Source organism: Anabrus simplex, chromosome 6 (genome assembly GCF_040414725.1).
Source record: "Anabrus simplex isolate iqAnaSimp1 chromosome 6, ASM4041472v1, whole genome shotgun sequence".
Taxonomy (NCBI): domain Eukaryota; kingdom Metazoa; phylum Arthropoda; class Insecta; order Orthoptera; family Tettigoniidae; genus Anabrus; species Anabrus simplex.
Genome location: NC_090270.1, coordinates 155,420,506 through 155,443,109, shown reverse-complemented (window position 1 = coordinate 155,443,109; position 22,604 = coordinate 155,420,506). Strand labels below are relative to the sequence as shown.

At 36.3% G+C, this 22,604-nt stretch overlaps 1 protein-coding gene across 1 annotated transcript in view; it reads right to left on the bottom strand.

Moving 5' to 3' along the window:
- The window catches only part of LRP1 (LDL receptor protein 1), a 744,558-nt gene that overhangs the window by 643,739 nt on the left and 78,215 nt on the right, over positions 1-22,604 (bottom strand). The window contains exons 10-12 of the mRNA XM_068228249.1: positions 19,561-19,695; positions 11,989-12,162; positions 3,645-3,882 (exon numbers count right to left, since the gene is read on the bottom strand). Of these exons, the coding sequence (XP_068084350.1) occupies positions 3,645-3,882; positions 11,989-12,162; positions 19,561-19,695 (547 nt within the window). The remainder of the gene's footprint in view (positions 1-3,644; positions 3,883-11,988; positions 12,163-19,560; positions 19,696-22,604) is intronic.

The window sequence follows — 22,604 nt, the reverse complement described above, 5'->3', positions numbered from 1 at the left end:
GTGTGTAAAACGTGTGTAGAAAACCTGCGGCAATGGTACAATGGACTGTTGCCATCAATACCATTCGGAATCCCAATGGCTCGACGGGAACAAAGAAATCATTTTGATGAATGTTATTTTTGTGTATGTACAGTGTCTGGGTTCAATACAAAAAACAAAAAGCATATTGTGTATTCATGCCTACCATCTGCCATAACCCCTGTACCACATGACCCAATATTCCTGTCCCAAAACCACCAATACAATTACCAGAGAGTGTGTCTTCGTCATCTTCAAGTGCGGAGGATGCAGATGATGATACCTTTGTACCGGATGTTGAGGATAAAACTCCATATCCTAATAATCAGCGTGACTTAAATGATTTGGTGTGTGACCTAGGCCTCACTAAAGAAAAGGGTGAACTTTCAGGATCAAGATTAAAAGAGAGAAATCTTTTACTTCCTGGGACAAATTCGTATTGTTACAGAAATCGGTAGGAAGAATTCCAGCAGTTTTTTGTTCATGAAGACAAACTTGTGTTTTGCTGTGATATCCCTAGCTTGATTCGTCATTTTGGAACTATTTACCAAGCAAAGGACTGGCGTCTATTTGTTGATACCAGTAAAAGAAGTCTCAAAGGTGTTCTTCTGCACAATGGAAATAATTTTGCTTCAGTGCCAATAGCCCATTCAACATCTCTTTGTGAAAAGTATCACAATTTATCTATGGTGTTGCAGAAACTGAACTACAATGAATACAAATAGTTACTGTGCTGTGATTTAAAAGTGTGCGGTATCATATCAGGGCAGCAAGGAGGATATACAAAGTTCCCCTGTTTTCTGTGTGAGTGGGACTCTCGGGACAGGGATGGTGACTAGTTAGTGTCCAAGTGGCCCAAGAGGAAACAGTTTGTGTCTGGAGAAAAAACATAAATCATCCATTAATTGATCCTCAAAGTGTGTTACTGCCCCTTTACATATTAAATTGGGAATTATGAAGCAGTACGTGAAGAGTTTGGATAGAGGCAGTTCCTGCTTTCAGTACCTCTGTCAGAAATTTCCAGGACTGTCAGACACCAAAATTAAGGAAGGAGTTTTGGACGGCCCCCAAATTCAGAAGCTTATGAAGGATCCAACATTCAGTACAACGATGAACGAAACACAGCTTCAGGCATGGGAATCATTCAAAGATGTTTGCAGCAAATTCCTGTGTAATGTTAAAGGTGTCAACTACCAACAGACTGTGGAAACCATGCTGTACAACTTCCAGAAATTGGGTTGCTGCATGAGCTTAGAATTACATTTCCTGCACAGTCATCTCGATTATTTCCCTGCAAATTTAGGAGCATTCAGTGAGAAACATGGTGAGCAGTTCCATCAGGATCTATCAGGTATCAGGGGAGATGGTACGTCTCCATGACGTCAGATTACTGTTGGTGTCTAGTGCGAGATAACACTACCAAGGAACACAAATGCAAATCAACACAGCGTTCATTCACATCAAAGTGCAGCAAACAATAGTGTTCTTGTAGTGACATTCATACATTCTAGCAATGAACATGTTACTTTTTTGTATATTCATTGCAATTTGATCATGTCCCATTAAAATTACACATATTCTCTATTATGGAGTTTTCTATTGAAATTACAACTATATGTCAAAACTTGGATTTCAAATAGCAAAAAAACTGTACGTGATAGGCAAAAACGGTTCACATAATTGAAATCAGCACACGTAAATTAGGGTAAATCACCTCTTCAACCTTTTGCTAGAGATTTTTTTTTTAAGCTGGTGTAATGTACAAAATGTACTAACTACCCATAGTGACTTATGCAGCTGAGACTTTGACTTTGACCAGCAGGGAAGAGAAGTAGAATTCAAGCCAATGAGATGAAATTCTTAAGAAGTATGATAGGGAAGACAAGGAAAGGCAGAGTGAGAAATGAAGATGTTAGGAAGGAATTTGGGACAGGAAAGCTAAATTAGAGAGTTGAAAAGAATAAACTAAGGTGGTGTGGATACATAAAGAGGATGGAGGACAATAGAATTTGAAGACAGACACTGGAGGCAAAGTACAAGGGCAAGAGAGCAAGAGGAAGAGCTAGAACTATGTGGATTGAATCAGTAAAGAGGAGCATAAGAAGACGAAATTTAGACTGGGACAAGATCGTGGAAGAGGAATGGTGGAAGGAAAGAGGAAGATGGAGAAGTACCATAAATACCCCGACCAGGCAGGAGGTGGATAAGGGGAAATGATGATGATGGTGGTGGTGGTGGAACTCAACTACACTTGCTGTCAGCTTTTGTTTGATGGGAATCGTCCGATTGTTGACCCACTATCCAAGAGCAGAGAAAGGTCCACCAATTCAATATCATCCACTAGTTAATAATAATAATAATAATAATAATAATAATAATAATAATAATAATAATAATATGAAGAAGAAAAAGAAGAAGAATCTCCTTTGCTATTGTCTGAATGATGTCAAACAAAAAGATTGCACCTCTTCTAAAGAAAACTTTGATCATTTTGATGCAAATATTAACTTTTTTGCCAAACATTGATTACCACTGGTTAACTCTTACAAACCCGAGTGTGTCGACTGCTCAGTTTGGACTGTGTAAACATTAGCTTGCATCAGCCCAGCAAGATGGTTTGCCATGGTCTCTCATTTGCATACCAGGCAAATACTGGGGTTATAGCTTAACTAACGTCACAGTCACTTCCTTATCACTCCTAGTTCTTATTTCATAGTTGTCAAAAAGAACTTGCTAAAGCATTAACAGAGCCATAAAACTTGGACTGTCTTTGAGGTTGAGCCAGAGGTACTCCTGAAACCTGTGGTAACGTGATGGGGAGGGCCCACGGAAAATAAACAGTGGTTGGTATGCATCGATGTTAACAGGATGTGTATGGCTCGGAAGAAAATCTAGGAAGTTTCATTCAAATCACTAAATATTTTAAATTAGCTATAGAGAGTCCACATCCATCTCTTCTCAGCCACCAACAAGCTCATTTCAGGTGAATCTGTCACGACGGCTCTTAAACGAGCCTTGATACCAGCCCTCCTGGTGAGGCTGGGAAGCAGAAATGAGCTTAATGGAGGCTGACAATAAATGTATGTGGGACAAATGGGATTGATTAGGAGAGAGTCTATCTATTCGACAACAGCATCATATGCGAACATGGAGATTGTCCTTGTCTTTCTGGGGTTTTTTTATTTTTATATTTGTCCTCGTCTTCTCTTTCTGTTGTTTCCCCTTCCCACACTGACTTACCATTGTATTCATCCTATTATGTTCCTTTTCGTGTTGCTTTCTCTCTATATACAAGCTATTTAAAAAATGTCATTCTTTCCTTATGTATTCATTAGTGTGCATGTAAATCAGCGTGTTGGATCTACGGAATAAAAGTTCAAGTTACCTCATACCATAGAGGCCCACTCCGTGGACAATATTTAACTTCACAGCCATTTCTCTCAATACATGGAAAATGTGACATGGATGTTTGTTCACTGTTATGCTTCAATTATCCCTGGAATTGGGATAGTAAAAAATAAAAAATAAAAAACCCCACCAATTATCTCAGATTTAAAACAAGATTATACTGTCTGGGCAAAATAGTGAGGGGAAAAGGCATATAAAGAAAACATATATAGTCTCACCCTGCATGAGGATCAAGAGCAATGGAACGTGGATCCATGTGATACTCATTAATGAGCTGCTTTCTCTTGGTGAAATCATCTAGTCTTGCTGCATTGATAGCTCCAAGTCCAGAGTCTGCCCAGTAAAGATTACGTCCCAACCAGTCTACAGCCAGGGATGCACAAGCCTGAATATCACGAGACAACACCTCTTCACGACCAGTACCATTCAGTCGCTGGCGTTCAATAATAGTTCTGTCGACAAATAAAACACTATATTAATAATTCCATTAAGAAATGTTTGTACATATTATCATCTGACAGCATAGAGTATAAGAAAGTAGTAATTTCTCCATCAAAATTGCATCTTTAAAGATATGTATAATAAATTTAAGGTCTCTGCAATCTTCACAATTTACCAATATGAAAGGATGGAAGGAACAGAACGGATGAAGATTAATCAGTCCCAAAGCTTTAAGATAAAAAGAATGGAAGATGGCAAGATAACATGAAAGGGAAGATTTAGTAAAAAATCAATGGATAATTCAGAAAATACCACATCAGGTTGTTAAACAATAGAGGTACAAGAATACTACACAGAAACTGCAGTGGAAATATAATGACTGAAAGAGAAGGTAAAGGCGTATATAGTACTGCATTGTTATCGAAGATGTAGATTTTAATACAGTAAAATCAAATAAACCACTAGCCTGCAAATTTAAACTTTCTGATCATTGCATAAAGTTCAAATAGTATCTTTTATGTTTCAGTCATAGTGAATCCAGAACTGAAGTCAGTTTTCCTGTATCACATCAGGTTTCTTCGCAAAATCGAAATGAATATATAAGACTCTCATGCATATACAGTACAGGGTTAATACGCTCTACTATTACATGTAAGAAATAATGTTTTTTATTTGTTATTTTTATTCATGTGAACATACTTTGTTATTTTTATTCATATGAACATACTTATATTACACTTGTTATATTTATTAGCATAACCACGGTATACATGGAGCAAATGGTCCTGAAGTTATCATTCATAAGCAAGGTAACATGTAGAATTGCAAGTCCATGGTTGCAATTGTATATCTTGACTTATATTATGAAACTTCATTTTGTTGCTTTTCTTTTGTGAGGTGTAGCTGGAATCACTCTCTTCAGTATCCAGCAGTAATCTGCCAGCATGTTTTTGTTCCATTTCCCTGGATATCTGCATCCAATTTCCTTGCTCTTTGCTCAGCATTCCTAAGTTCTCAAGGAAATATTCCAAATCTGAATGTAACATGTTCACCTTTAAGCTCACATTACAGCGTAAATCTTGGAAAGAAACAAGCATTCTGACCACCAACTGTTTATAGTCTTGATCCTTTGTATCGTCAGGAAAGTTTTTGACAATATCCCAGAATGCTTTCAATGCCGAATATTTGGCTGCACACATAGTGTTTTGGACTTGTGAAGGTACCCTCTTTGATTTGACATTACTGATGCCTGGGAATCAATGACACAGATACTGGAAACATTCACCTTCATTGTTTATAGCATTAACGAATTGCTTCATAAGTCCTAGTTTGATATAAAGCAGAGGTAACAGTTTGTTGGAGTTGTCAACAAGAGATTCTTGTTTTATGTTTTTTCAAGGCAACAATCCACCGTCTACGTGGCTGCCATTCCTTATGAATCTAGTGTTGTGACCATGCTCAACTGTCCCACTCACAAAGAAGAAAGGGATGTTTTGTGGAACCTGCTTGTAGACCTATAAGAATACCATTTGCCTTTTGTGTTCCTGATACTTTACTTTACACATCATCACCTCAAGATTTTTGTTTCTTGCATAATAACTGAATGAGCAATGGGAACTGATGCAAGTTCATTTTCATTGTGAAGAAGAACACATTTCACACTAACTTTGTAGGCATCAGCAAAAACTCTTCAGTGACTGGGGTCATAACGTGGTACTCAAAGATTCAGCATAACCTCTGGAACGTTTTTGCAGCAAACCAAAGTTCCCTCATCAGAAAAGGAGGGTACAAATTTTTCTTAACCTTGTCTGTACCAATAGTACATCGTCCCTGGTGCTAACATGTTCCTTTCACGAAGTCTTAGACCCAAGTACCTTGACTGATTTCTTTGTAAGACAAAGATCCCTAACTAAGTCATTTAACGCACTTTGCTTCAAAACTTTGGGTTCTTTCCCAGTAACTTTGGTAAGAAATCACAGTCAAAGGTAGCACCGGCCATTTCTGCCTCATCTTTGGAAGAGGAGCCATCATTTAATTGTACCAGGGCCATAAGGAACGGCTAGAATTGCGGATGAAATATTGCTTGGATACACAAACTTACTTTTACTTCTGCTGTTAAAACCCTTCATATTCACTGAACCGAAGCAGCTTTTTTTTTGTTAGTGGCTTTATGTTGCACTGGCTCAGACAGGTCTTATGGCATTGATTAATAGAAGTAGCAGTGAGAACTGTGGTCTGTAGGTTGTCGCCACACTATTGGCATTCCGAATGGTAGCTCTGTTGGCTCACCATTCACCCAATGTCGTAACAGCACTACACAGGTCCTATGAACTTTATACTGGAAAGTACCCACAGTTTGTCTTGGGCTCCCAGTTTGATGCCGAAGTAGGCACAGTAGGCCTTTCTGACGAACTCAATTATATTGAGTAAATTAATATATTATTTTGGGTCCACCTTTTCAATACAAAATGTAAATAGTTTAAATTACATAGGGACTAGTTTCGACCTAGTAATAGGTCAACATCAGCCTGAAGTAAATTAAAGCGTAAATATCGAAGAAAAAATAAACAATGTAAACACAAGTACAGTCTTTTCAAAAGTACATACCATGTGGGATATTGAGCAGCAATATATTAAAAATAATAACTCTTCTAATTGACGAAGCACTGAGCGGAAGTTATGTTGTTTATTTATATATATTGCACTGTTGTTTTATCGGCACGAAACTTCCACACAAATAGCAGAATATATCTGGAGTGTTCATTCAGCCACGACGTGACATACTGTTATAATTTCATTATAAAGATTAACACAGTGTATTGTTCACATACACGACACTACTTATTCTCATTAGCAACTGAAGTATGACCGAGACTTAGCGCACAAAGCACTTAAACGGAATGGCGCTAATCAGAAAAACCTGATTGTTGTACAGTGTTGTCAACTCTAAGCTGTGAGTGTTATTATGCAGGTCTGCCAGATGGATGCAGAAGATCTCATTAATAAATCAATTTAGAGAACTTATTCAATGCAACACTTATTTCCAACAAAGTAATATATGCATTGGTGTATGTGCATAAAAGAAGAAATATTGGAATTTTAAAGAATAGCAGATTTTTAAAGAAATGCGATGTGATGCGGTAAAAATAACACCAGATCTTGTTTCAGAAAGCAGAAGCTATCCTAGAAAACTATACAGGAATGCAACAATGAAACTAACACAAGACAGTGTAATCAGAGAGAAAAGGCAGAGCATAAATATCAGAAGTGTAGATGGAAAATCACTTTTAGGGAAAGGAGATAAGGCAGAAAGATGATAAGGTAAAGATCTGTATATGACTTAAGTTCTGAAACAATAAAAGAACATTAACACATTGATGATGGTGTATTGTTTTCAGAATAAATTCATTAGAAACTAAGTAAAAATTCAGGGATACCTCAACTCTAACGGATATATTAGATACTATTACATATCTTCAGTTCGACCCTGAGGTGTTACGGTGTTACGGTGCAGTGTGTGCCGAGACCACCCAGCAGGACTCATTGACTTCTAGTGTAATCAGAGAGAGTCATGCATGGTTCACATGCACTGAAATTGGCAGTCTTTATGCAGTAGTGCTGTGGAGATACTCAAAGAAAATCATTAATTTCATACTGGTAAAAATAAACCACAATGAAATAAACACTTTCCTCTCTAGTTCTGCATTTTTATCCAACACCACTACTATCGTAATCATCCATTCAAGTATTCAAGTGGCCTGTTATTTTTCTATAAAGCATTCTTTTGCCAAAGTTTCATTGGACAACAGATGGATCTTGTTCCTTCAGGTTAGTACTTGGGAATATCTCTGGGAAATTCCTGTATTGATTTTTCCACCTCTCCTGATAACCATGTATATACTGTACTGTACTGCTAATGCAATTTTGAGTTCCTTCAATACCGTTTCATTTCTTTTATGAGCCCATTGAGTATATCCTGGTATTCTTATCACATATTTCATCTCATTAGCATTAACTCTGTTAGCATCCATTTCCCTTACTGTCCGTGTTTCACTTCCATAGCACAGGACCGGTCTTGCTAAGGTTTTCTATACACGTGTATGGGTATGGTTATAACCTAATTTGTAACTCCCAAATATTTTGTATATTTTGCGATTTAATGCATTAAGTCAGCTTCCTCTCTATAAGATAATGTATAGCTTACGTAAGTATTCATTTACTCTTTCCAGTAATTAATAATTCAAACAAATTTCACTATGAATGGATTCTTTCCCTTTAAAAGACATAATTTTAGTTTTCTGTTTCAATATCCTCATATTATACTTGGATGCAATTTTTAAACATTATGGACTGATAGTTGCAGATCATCTTCTGTAGGGGTAATTAGAACAACAACACCTGCAAACAAAATGGCATGTAACTTCAGGTTTTTATTAACACTGTATGTATATAGCCATGTTTCTCTTGCCTCCACTGTTTCATAACAGAATTCATGTAAATTATAAATAGTAAGAGGGAAATGTCCACATCCCTGTCTAACACCTCTATTAATTGGTTTCCATTCTGTTTGTCCCCAGTCCTAACTGACATTAAATTGTTCTAATATATCTTAGATATATTATGTAAAATATGTGGATTGACGTCATCTTTATTTAAAATGTCCATTAATTAATTATAACTGTTTATTTTCTCGATCTTTTTGAAATCAGTGAAAGCAGTAAGTGTTTCCAGATTAAACTCTCTTTGTTTTTCTATAAGAATTTTCACCGAACAACAGCCATCAGAACACGATCGACCTATACAAAATCAAGTTTGTTAATTTCCAATTTTATCATTACTTTTTATGATACCGACACAAATCTTGCAAGCTAAGCTTAACAGACTAATACCTCTGTAATTTCCTAAATAATCATTTATCCCTTTCTTATGGATTGGAATAACTATAGCCTTTTGCCAGCTTTTGAGCAAATCTCCACTTGATACTCGGCATCCTTTAGAACTGTACCATTACGTTACATTAGCGGCCGTAAATGTCATGGAAACAGTGGACAAATATGGCATACAATAGCTTCAGGCAATATGCAAATGCACAGAGCAGAGATATAGTAAATCGATATCGACCAGTCGCAAAGAAAAGAGTCTCAAGATTAAATAATGATGGACCAAAAAAAAAATTTGAATGGAACCGATTCTTGGCTACCTTGAAAAAAGTTACGAGTTGTAGAGGATTAGCACAACCTACTGAAGGAGAAGAAAAAGATTAGCGCAACGTTAAATATTAAAGTAATAATATACAGACATCGTCGAAGACTTTATCTGCAAAATATCGGCAGGAAAAACGAAGATTTGAAGGAGAATATTTATTATTGCAACAGCCAAATTCAGAAGCAAAAAGAGACTACAGCCGAGTCGAACATTGCCGAAATCAATATTATAGCGGCAAATTTATGCTAAGGAAGGCATAATTTATTGTTTCCAAGTGGGAAACAATATCTGTTTAGGCTAAAGAATTAACAAAAAGTAGGCTGAATTAAAGAAATTACCAAATTAAGAAAGATATTTACGACCAATACGAGAATCACAAGGCAAATTAATACGTATTGAATAACCTATTGATCACCAGTGAAATATGCATTCTACCATGTATTTGTTGTTTTATCATTTCATGAGAACTGGTGACAAGATGGAGTCAGCTTAAACAGATGGAATTGATCGCTCAAAATGAAAATAGCTCAAGCCAAGATTCCCAGCCAGAGCCGCAGATGACGTAATCTTTGGACTGCAAGGGCTGCCTATTCCAAGATGTCCTAGACCAGGAGAAATCCAGCAGCGAAATCCCGTTACGAGATAAGTATTATGAGTTGCATCGTATTGAATTTGAAATTAGTTGATGAAAAATATTTCGTATGTGTGCAGGAGTGCTAGAAGTAAGAGATTTAGTGCCAATGAACGGATACTAGAGTATAAATGCCAATTATTAACCGATGATATGTGCCAATTTCTGCAGTATAACTATGGTGCTTATGAGATAATTTTAGGTTAATGGAAACAAGATCAGATTGAGCATTTGTGCATGTTTATTGCCAATCTATACGAGCAGACCGTAAAACGTTAAACCAGTTGTGGTTATAGAAAATGCATGCGAGATACGAGACGTAACCTAATATTTGAGGTCAATATGAGTTACAGTCATGGCCAGTACGATAATTGTATTGTAAGGAAATGTTGAAATATTACGGAGTTGCAGTGTGTGAAAGAATATTCAGGCTATTAAGTATTTCTACCGTAACACAGAGGTTATTTAAATGGAGTTAAATGAATATGTTTTTAAATATGGAGGTATATATAAAGGAAATGGAATTTTAATGTGGCAAGATATAGTTAGAATGAGGAGATATGTTTTCTGTTCGTTGCATGAGTAAGGGATAGCTGATTGAATTGCGAATTCCTGTGTTACATATTATATTTATATTAGGATTAGCACTGCAAGTGAAGGATTCAGGCCATGTTAAGTTGAGTGTATGACTTGAGCCAAACATAATATGTTTCGTAGTGGCTTTCAAGCTGAAGGTATTGATAGGTTACTTGTTTGTTATACGTTACGTAATATAAATATACAAGAATAAAATGGAGTCTCGCATGTATAAATATTTGAAGTTCAGCGCATCAACGCTAATATGAAGAACGGTTTTCTTTGACAAAATCTTGGCACAGCGAAGAGATATTTGAGAATAAGTAAATACATTGGCATATGATTAGGAATTCGTGGCACGATTTTCGCAGGTTAGACTGATTTACTATTATATCTATGGCACTCTGTAGTAAGGATATTTGGTTTATTATGTACATATGATGGTGTACAGTTTTAATTTACTCAATTTTGGCTATGATAGGAATGTTAATAACTGCATTGGTGTTTTTGAACCCAGATTTAAACAACGTAATGCTTATCTCGTGACGTGATGAGTCAGAAGTGAGAATCCAAACAAGTATCCAAATAAATTCAGACAAATAGACCGAAAAGAAAGATGAAAACCTAAATGATGCCCCAAAGACAATCCCAAACAGTAATAACAGGAAGATATTCCACTCCCCCTTGATGAATAAAGTTTTGGTCCCTACCTTTCCCCATAAATCAACTTGAATACTGAAAATATATATATTATTGAAGGTTAACGTAAAGGTAAACAAATATAATGGCAATTTAAAGATTTTCAACTATGTTTATCTCAGAAGTCAAGAATTTAAGAATGATCTTTGTAATTTCATACGATTTTCTTTTCTTTATTGCCGATAGATGCATTAATATTCCACTTTATAATATATTAGCATGCTAATAAACTAGATATAGTATTAATATTGCGTTTCTATTCCTAAAGTAACTTATAGTACGTAGTAATAAGATAATATATGGATCAATTGAATTTGTTTATGCCGAATACTAAGCGTTGATCAGGCAATTTCCTAAATGTATGGAGACTGAATGACTGGTTGAGCATATAGCTACTCTTCAACGGAATCTACGACTTATCTAGAGTATATGGGAATACAATGAAAGCAATTTACCCTGAGAAACGAATATGCACCATATTGTTATTGCTCGTGTTCATACATGATATCCCAGTTTTCATGTAAATTATCCGTAAATGATATAATACAGAGTCTAGGTATGATTCTTGACCCGATGTTGTGAATTTCGTAGCTGGAGCAATGTTTAAACAGGTGTATATTTAATTAATGCTCCAACACGGCGCAATAGAGGAAGTCACCGCGTGAACATTAATAAACCAAACGGTGCAGAATATTTTAAAGTTTTGGAAGGTAATTCCTTCAGCATCAGTATTTGCTGAGTTTAGCTGTTCTAAAACAATTATCTTGACTGTTTTCTTGACTTAATTGGCCTTCTTCTCATAGATTTCAACGTAACTTCCAAGGGCATAATTTTACTACTACTACTACTACTACTACTACTACTACTACTACTACTACCACCACCACCACCACCACTTCTTCTAGTATATTGTATGTATTTGTTCCACAAGAGTTATTGATCCTGTGATGTTCAGAAGAATATTATCTCATTCTTTAAAACAAGATGTCCAAGTAATGTGTGTACTTACGGTGAGCCAGTAAAGTAGATGTACCCAGAGTGAGCATCATAATCGAAAAGCAGAGGAATGAGTGTGTTAATAACAGGTACAATAACTTGCTGGTTGTTCCCTGGTGTCATAGGAATACCCTTGATCATTGCTGGATGACCCTTAGCATACAGCAGAAACTTTGGTGCAGAAGCAACTATCAAAAGAGAAGAATTTACACAATTAACAATGAAACACAATAGTGACAATAAATTACGATAGTGGTATAACAATGAATTAACTTTCACTCAATCACTGAATTTTAATATTATTGTACAAGTTACCAATTTGACTCTCCAGTATGATACTACCATCTATATGCACTGCTGCTCATGATAATCTTCTAGGAAACATTTACTACAGAAGAGTGATGAAGTGATCAGGATTGCATACTCACTGGTCTAGGTATAGGAGTTCTACATCAAACAGAAAGTGCAAAATCACAAAACATAAAGTAGATGATAATTAGTTAAATAGATTACAGTTTAGCATCATACTGCCTGTGTTTGTTTACCAGTGAAGCCAGTGGATGCCACTTGTTAAGCCTGTAAGACACCCATACACTCAACTTACCAGGTTTAAAAGAGGTTGTGTTGTTGGCATATAAGAGTGTAATGAATCATTCTGAGAAACTGCACAAGTGGAAGAGTACTGTATAGCAGCTGAGCGACAAGTATGCAGAGCAAAAGTTGAAAAAGGAAGTACATATGGAAAGAATGTTCCAGATGTCTGACAATGACAAACAGTAAACAGAATTACCATCATGAACATATGTCAAACTGCGACTCTTCTGCTTTACCTGCTGTATTTATGCAGTTCTAGTGAAAGGCAACATATGATCCACTACCTCCTATAACAGTTCATAGCCATTTACTGTAGGGCTTATATGCTCATAGCCCTCTCCAAAAGCTAGTGCTGACAAATGTTCGTATGACTGCCAGGTTGCAATGGTGTGCCCTTAATTTTGAAATGAAAATTTGGAGAAAAAAGAAAAAATTGCATAATTTTCCTGCTAAGATTATGTAAATGTTGTCAATGTGTTTTCTATTTATTTTTTTGCAAAATGTGTAGTTGGTAAAACAAACACATAGTGCTGATCTTTGTATGTATCGCTAATACACTTGGAGTAACTATGTGGGCGACGTGCACTTGGTCTATAATATACAGTGGTCTCTGTGCTAATTAGTTTTACATACGAAAGTGAATAGTGATTAGTGATGGGTATGAAAAACTGGAGTTATAATGCACAGTTTAAATTAACAGTGATTACTAGAGCCCGGATTTCCATGCAAATGCATGTTTTTAAATAAACTGTTTATACTTCTCAATCTCTGCAAATATTTGTTTTATGGCTTAACTATTTCAAATAACTGTTCTTTTTTCCATGCATGTTTGCATGTTTTGGCCTTTTTCAGAGAAAATTCATGCGTAATGCATATTTTTAAGATTTTGGATTAATAGCAAATATTTGGACATTTTATATTGCACAATATGTTTTATCTTCCAACTCTGGCGCATATATAATGTTAACTTGCATGATAGTGCCTTTTATGAATGTTGGTTTGCAGAACTTGGGACCATATTTCCACGTTATACAGTATCCAACCAAAGTTAGTATATAAGGTAAGGATGCTATATTCCAAATAACCAAGCACTTTCTTATCTGTTGCTTGAGTAAACATTGACATAAGCCGGAGGTCCCCACGTCGATCTCTGTAAATCTTAGGAATAAGGTGTCCCAGTTATCCATTATTATAAACTGAACCTTAAATTATGCATTACTCATTGACGGCTCATTTGCTCGTCTATGTTAGATGAATAAAACAAAACTTGTATACAGTATCACTTCTGTGACGCTCCATTACTGAGATAGTAGCTTACAAACCTTGGTTTTGCACTGAACCCTCTTCCGTTGTTATTCTGGAATTTCCTAACTCTTACTTGTCACAGGTCACTGTTATAGCAGCAGGCAATCGTTACCAGTTATTGAAGACATTCAAAAGTTTTGATGTAAGTTATGGTTAAAAGGGGCTTCAATCCAAATTTTGAGTACTGGTATCTGATTATGTTTCTTTCGATTTATGGAATGGAAGAAGCTTCTGGAACAAATGCACTTCTCACTTCTTGTGACGTAGAAAGATCGTGTGTTTAAGAATATCCTGACAGATAAACGAATGAGCTTAAATCAAGACAATCTGGATAAATTATGGTAGTTGTACAATGTTTCAAAAGGAACAGAATTTTTAGTGCATATTTTCCACTTTATTGTGCATATTCTGTCATATGATAGTGCATGAATGCATGCATATTTTGATATTTTATAGTGCATGGAAATCCGGCCTCCAGTGATCATGTTAACAGAAAATAACGACAATTGTGCTGCAACATGAGTTTTTTGTATGCTAACGGTGTAAATAAAAATAACAGTTGCAGTTTGCCAAGGAGACAGCCTTATCATTTTGGGGACCAAAATCAGACTAGTACCCGCACACTAAAAAAAGGCCTTTAAAATAATAACTGGATTAAAAACGATGGCTATTCAGCTTTGCATGAAATGCTACAGCTAAAGACACTGGAGACTGCACAGAAAAGCAATATAAGAATCTGACAGTTTAAAGCAAGGCAGAGGGTGGCTGTGTACATCCATGAAGACTAATCGCCTTTCTCTTTGAAGGACATCTCTGAGCCAGTGAATGACAAGGTATCAAACTTCAGTGTGAAGAAAACTTTTAAACTTATTTATTAAATAGTTGTCCTCTCTAACACCCTGACCTTCTGAAATTTAACGGTCCCATTCTTACTGATCGTGTCTATTATTGGCTCAGCTGTGTTTGCGAGGATGGGATGAGTGAAGGGGGATGGGAGGGGGGTGCAGGACTGGTGGGGGTGGGGGGGGATATTTACATCGATCATTTAGAACGTTCTCACATCACTGGTTAGATTAATGGCATTCAACACTGGACACGCTATGTAGATGACACATTTGTTATTTTAGACTCCCGTATTACTAACAGCAATACAGTACTTGAACTTCTCAACTCCACTGATCCACATATAAAATTCATCAGAGAGTCAGAAAACAAGAACGCCCTTAATTACCTGGACTTAACCATTATATGCAACAGCAAGAACACTTTATCCTTTAATATATGCAGAAAACCCACTCACACCAACAATACCATCCAACAAGCTTCTCTGCACCCAGACAAACATAAGAAAGCAGCTTACAATAGCATGGTACTCAGAGCATTAACTGTTCCTTTATCTCACAAGAATTACAAAAAAGAAATTAATACTATTTGCAATACTGCAGAATACAATGGTTTCAGTAGAACCTTCATCAACAGAATCATCAATAGATATAAGAGCAGACCCAAGTCTACCCTAGAAAAAGACTCCGCTCCTAAAGAGAAGTTTTCCACTTACACATTCAATAGCAATAGCATTTACCAAATTTATCTTTAAAAAACACAACATTAAAATAGCGTTTAGAACCTCCCACACCAACTCCAGACTTATTTTCAATCCGCACACTGTCAACAATAACAATAATAACAATAATAATAGGTACTTGAACTCCGGAGTTTACACATTAGAATGGAAAACCTGTAATTACAGCTATGTCGGTCAAACAGGCCGCAATTTTGTCACAAGATATGCCAAACATCGCAACGCTCTTAAATATAATAGTTTTTCAGCTATGAATGAGCATCATAAAGAATCCAGTCACGAATACACATCAATAACAGTGGCGTATGCTGGTGTCAAGACGTGGGCTACCACTAGACTTAGGCTACCCCTTTTCGATAGTTGGTTTAGGGAACATCAAGCCTTAAGCATTTTGAGCTGCATCCAACAGCCAACAGAGCTGCCTGCTGTGTTGTCAAGGCTGCTTCACAAGCTACTGCCCTGGCCTCTGCCACCGCCAATACTCAACACAATCGAGTTGGTAGCCTAAGGTTTAGCAAATTGAAGTCCAGCTTTGAGGCTAAATGGATAGAATGCTTGCCTTTGGTCCGACGGCCCCGGTTCAATTTTCAGAATCAACCCTCTCATATTGTTAATTCCCCTGGCTTGGGAACTGGGTGTTTATGACGTCTTCGCCATTCATGTTATCCTTATTAGATCACCACCAAGCCTATGTAGATGCCATGCACCATTATTATTATTATTATTATTATTATTATTATTATTATTATTATTATTATTATTATTATTATTATTATTATTAAATAACAATGTTGAATTTTACAGTGGTCGTACCCATCATTCAATGGTTAATTATCTTCCTCGGAAGATCAGTGGTGGTGTCCGACCCATGATCACGGGTTCGATTCCAACCAACAAAAGAGAACACTAAATCTGATAGATTGCGTTTCATTTTAGCAGATCTACCAATAACAAGAAAACTATATTACCCCTATAACAGCAGCCCTGCAGTGTCTTCCTAAAAGGATGTAGAAGTAAACGGGAGTGAAATACCAGCACTCCGTTATCTATATATTTAAGACAGAAGGATGAGGTGAGTAAGTATATACGATGAGTAACGCATGGTGATGGCAGTGGCGATCTGACGGACCGAAGCCTAGGACAGCTATCCTCCGCCGGTCCCCGCACCTGTAGGCAGACAGCAGCAAGCCGCGTGAGGCGAGTCGATGGGAAGGGACGAGAGTCTGGGCTGGAATGTCAGTCTCCGAAGCCTTGTTCTCAGAAATACGTGCGACGTGTTTTCTCATTGCTTTCAAGGTTTGCAAATGGAACAATGTGTCAGATGCTTACAATATAATGTGCTTTAGATTTCCGTCGCTCGCATTTGAGGTTTGGGCTTCACTGATAGCCTTGGTAGCCCTCAGTATACGCCACCGATCAATAGATAAAGATCTTAAGATCTTACATTATAAGGAAAAAGGCATCTTGCTCAACGTTCTCAAGAGCATACACACACATTGATACAGATCAGTTTATGAACTCCTCTCATAATTTAAACAACAACAAAAAACATTGTACTTGAAAAATTCACCCCATATGTTTGTCAGAACTTCTATAATAAAAGCCAACCCCGCCTCCATCTCTCCGACTCACCACCACTCCTCCTTCCCCCCTCACCTAACCAGCCCTGCATCCCCCACCCCTTCCCCGTTCACTCATCCCATCCTTGCAAACACAGCTGAGCCAACAATAGACACGATCAGTAAGAACGGGACTGTTAAATTTGAGAAGATCAGGCCATTCAAGAGGACAACTATTTAATAAGCAAGTTTAAAAGTTTGCTTCACACTTAGATTTTTTACTTATTAGCCCAAGTTTCTCATACAACCTCATTTTTTCCATTATAGATTTGAACTTCATTGGTGGTTTCCACTATGTGTCGCATACATTTTACCTAGCATTTGTTATCTTCTAAAACTTAGTTCTCAAGTTTTTCGCTCCCCTCTTAACTATTTGTGATGATTTTTTATGGTGACTCAATGGAGACAGACTGTCATTTTAAATTTTAGCACAGTGATTTCATCCTCGTTTTTAAATTATAACACACCACAAGTTTTAGACTAAGAGGTCCACAATCTAGCCATAATCACTTATTGTTTTAATTCCGTCATGTCTCATCTGTTTTTATTCTTTTCTTCATTATGTTTTAACACATTTTTTAGCATCAATTATGTAAAAATCTATAACCTTTTTTCACTGAAAATGGCTCAAATGAGTTGAATCAGGTCTGACTATTATTACTCCATCTAAATTGATGGAGATATGTATGTACTGAATTAGGACATATTAAATTTCCTTTAAGCCTCCGTGGCTCAGGCGGCAGCGTGCTGGCCTCTCACCGCTGGGTTCCGTGGTTCAAATCCCAGTCACTCCATGTGAGATTCGTGCTGGAAAAAGCGGAGATGGGACAGGTTTTTCTCTGGGTACTCCGGTTTTCCCTGTCACCTTTCATTCCAGCAACACTCTCCAATATAATTTAATTTCATCTGTCAGTCATCAATCATTGCCCCAGAGGAGTGCGACAGGCTTCAACAGTCGGCACAATTCCTATACTCACCGCTAGATGGGGGCTTCATTAATTTCATTCCTGACCCAGTCAAATCACTGGAAACTGGCTGTGGATTTTCATTTCATTTTCATTAAATTTCCTTTGTAAACTGCTGGGTTATGCGGCATGGTATAGGCAAAGAAATATTGTGCAATAGTAAATACCTGCAAACAAAATTTTGCTGAAAACAATGGTGTATCGCTAACTTCATTGTATATGAATTTTGTACAAAAAATTTGTGAAAATTCTGTACATAGCAAGTGACCTTACAATATCAGGATTCTGTTCGACTGTAGAATTTTGATCAGTGGTATGATACAATATCTAACTAGGCTTTTATAATCTATCACACTGAGAAAGTATTTAAGCACTTATCAGCAAAAAAGTGGATCAGTTCATATTTTTAAAAATTGTTATATTTATATACCTAAAACCTCCTTATTTTTAAAAATCTGATAATACAACACATTGCATTGACTGTGCCCCACAAACACTGTTTAGTTCTTTTTACAATAATTTGTGATATTTTTTTTTAAGTTGCAAATATTAACAGTTTTACAGAATAGGATTATAGGAACACCTTGTTTGTTTGTTTGTTTGTTTGTTTGTTTGTCCAACTCTTGTCCCGGTTCTCTATGGGGTCGGATATGAGGTGAGATGAATCTGTCGTGGTGGGATTTTATGACTGGATGCCCTTCGTGATGTCAGTCTCATCAGAGGAGATGATGATGAAGATGATGATGATGATGATGATAATAATAATAATAATAATAATAATAATAATAATAATAATAATAATAATAATGGCATGTGGCCTCTGGAGTGGCCTGATGCAGGTCTCTTGATTTGACTCCCGTAGGTGACCTGCGCGTCATGATGAGGATGAAATGATGATGAAGACAGCACATACACCCAGTCCCCGTGCCAGGGGAATTAACTAATTATGGTTAAAATTCCCGACCCTGCCGGGAATTGAACCCAGGACCCCTGTGACCAAAGGTCAGCATGCTAACCATTTACCCATGAAGCCAGACATAAAATGAATGATGTGATACATTATAGTAGGAAGGGAGAGGGTGCCAGTGCTGGCACGAATTGCTCGATGAGAGTGAGGTCTGGGCTATGTACTGGCCAGTTTGGGGTTTGTAACCAAACGGCACAAAGTAATTCCGACATGCAACGAGAGACATTGGGGAAGGTGTTGTCTCAAGTTTTTGCTGACAAATGGGGCAACATGCTCTGTTAACATCTTTTTAATATATCGGTATACATTTAGAGCACCTTCAGTTCATGGAGTGGCATTTATGGCCTCCTATCTCCTACAACTTCAAAATTATTGTTTACATGTCTGTTGTTAGTACATAAAACCTCCCTAAATGGAAACTATCTCTGTACATTGGTGTTTGTTTCCAATTCAAATTTTAGAAAGTGATCCACATTTTTTGCCAGTCAGTTCACATAACCTAAAATTAATATCCCTGTGAATAGTTTGAATTTGTTGTTTATTTTCACACTTACCAATACAGGAAGAATTGTCTGGTGCTAACATATAACCTGGCTGACACAGGCATTTTGCTGTGGCAATACCATGGTTCCAGACAGGAATACATAAGTGTTGACATACACCACTGCGATTAAGGCATGGATGTGGAGCTGAAAACATAAAATAGTCACAGTCAGAGATTGCAAAAGAGGGAGATTTTTCCTAGACACTGGCAACCCCACTTCGTTCAATCACTAATGAATAAAATCAGTATAGTTGGAATGAAATTCAGACTCACTATTAATGTCACTATGTTCCTGATGTAGAGTTGAGATCACCATGAGGATGCAATATTGCTCCAAGTGGCACTCTGAACATGTCAAACTTTAAGAACTTAGGCAACATAATCACAGAAAATGTAGGAACAGTTTCACAAAAGTATGATTTTGTTTTTTGTTTTTTAACAAGCTAAATCATCTAAGTTACAGCAGAGCATCATATGTAATAAACTTCATTTTGTTCCCTACTGACAATGAACAGTGACAAACAGAGGAAGGGAGGTCCACCTATTCAATACATTTGATTAAATATCAAAAATTTCAATTAGATATAAGGGACTAGTTTCAACCCTGAAAACTGGCCATCCTCAGCCTTAATTACCAGTTAGAAAAACATATAAAATTTTACATAACACAATCAGCTATATTCCAGTGAAATATATATGAAACTTATTGACAAATAGTGTTCATAAGCACTTTTGTGTCATGCTTAAAATATAGTTATTTATATTTATGCCCTTCACTGTATGAGTAACTTGTCTTCTTTGGAAATGTAATCTTAAGGTAAAACTACATGATTACACATTCACAATTAGAAAAGATAAACGGGGCTAATGACCGAGATGTTAGGCCCCTTTAAACAAAAAGCATCATCATCATCATCATCATCATCAAAAGAGATAAACAAGTTAATGTAACACATTAAAATCTTCTTCCAGTAATGAACTGCAAAGCCTGTTGATATGGTAATATTTTTATCATGGTGTTGATGTATGCTGTATAACCTCTAGGTGGTGGGTATGTGTCTAAAATTATGTTAAGTAGCTAGGTGTAACACTATCAATGTAGGTATGACGTTCAACCAGTGGACATTCACAATTTGAATGTTGAGTATATGAACTTCCAAGTGAGTTGGAGTGATCAACAATTTGGTATAGAGTGAATGTCTGGAATGAGAAAGAAAAAAGAAAGAAAAATAGAAAAAAGGTCTGATAAACTAAGAACAACAAACAGGACACCACTTCTGGGTAAAACAGAAGTAGTTCCAAAAAGTACAGTGAAAGTACAGAGTTGGTAAAACGGTCCATTCTCCAAAATGCTTCCTTGAGCATGTTGTTCTTGTGTAATTTGTAAATATTGCTTTATTTTTGTATTATTATTTGAGTTCCCAATTAATTTTATTTTTTGTATTATTATTTGAGTTCCCAATTAATTTTAAACACTTTTTCACGACGTTGTCACTGGAGGAGAATTGATGTAATGGCACCATGGTGACACGGAGTTTAAGCAAAAAAAAAAACCAGGACGATCAAATGAAGGAAAAGAGATTAGATGAGATTGTATTTGCTCTGTTGCCTTAGAGACATTAGAAAAATAACTTGATGGTGATTAGAATATGGAGAGTTGTTCTAAAATATTTGTGGTCTAGGGTAATAAATGATATAGTAATAATGCCATACATAGTTTAACTAGTCTTCTTCCTGTAGTTTTCCCTATCCTAAAGGCACTCTCAATCCCACTTTCAATTTTTCCTGTATTAAGGAAATTACTTTGTCCAACATATCGTTAAAAGTTTCCTTCTCTGAATCAGCCAGTCCACATATAATTACATTTCTGCTCTTATCTTCCCTCTCTCATGTCAATTACTTCAGCTCAAGTTACCTTACCCTTTCTTCTAAGTCCAGAACTTTATTCTTAATTTCATCCTATTCAAGGTTATTTTGAACCAAGCTCTCTGATATCACTTAGTTCTGTTTTTAAGTAACTCTTCACGTCTTAGAATTTCTTCTTTTGATCCAGCAATAGTTCCCAAGTCTTACTGACTTGACATACGTCTTTCATATCCTCCTTCAGTTTCTCAATATCCTCCCAACACAGTCCAGGGTCCAGGTTCAACTCACCACCAACAATCACCAATACCACCATCGCAGCAAATGATGTTAACACCATCTGCTTAATTATGAATGAATTTCACATTCATCCTACAATGCCACCTCCCTGTTGCACATCTGTATTGCTCAGCTGACACTCCCATTTTTATATGAATGCACTCTTATCACACACTCAGCACTCACTGCATGTCCATTCACCTTGCTGGTTGGATTACAACTGTTACCTTTTGTTCAATAACAAAGATATCATCAACATGTCTCAACCATGCAACCAATCAATCTAATTTATTCACTATTTTATTATACGGTACTCCATGTAATCTATGTATATGTTAGCTAACATTCCTGATGCTGGACCTTTTGACTGTTTGTAAATATTGCTGTTAAAAACAGAATATGTAGTTATTTTCCAAAGTAAACTAATAATGTTAAAAATCTTCAATTTCTACCTTACTCAACTTGCTGTGTTGTATTATATTCTCTCTTACTATTTTCATAATATCTATGGTAAGTATGTTAGAGTTTATATCTTTGATATCAAAACTATGCACTGTCTAGTTTTCTGTTAGCTCAATGCTTTTGATTCTATTATTACAGCTTAATTAATAGAGTTATGAAAATACCCATGCCCACAAAGGATTATGATAAAGAAAGATATAATCCACCAAATTGTCCATAAGAATGGATATTCCATGAAATTTGTTAATATAATGATGAATAAGGAAAAAAAATTAACCTAGAACAAATTTATTTAACAATTGAAAGCAGAAAAAGAAATTTGCAGTTTTGATTTTTAGAAATAAGTACTCTTTATCAACTGGCTAAAATTTTTTAAAAAAGGAACATTAATATTTCCTACAGAACTAATAATATTACTAATAAAATAATTTTTAATTTGTATAAAACTGA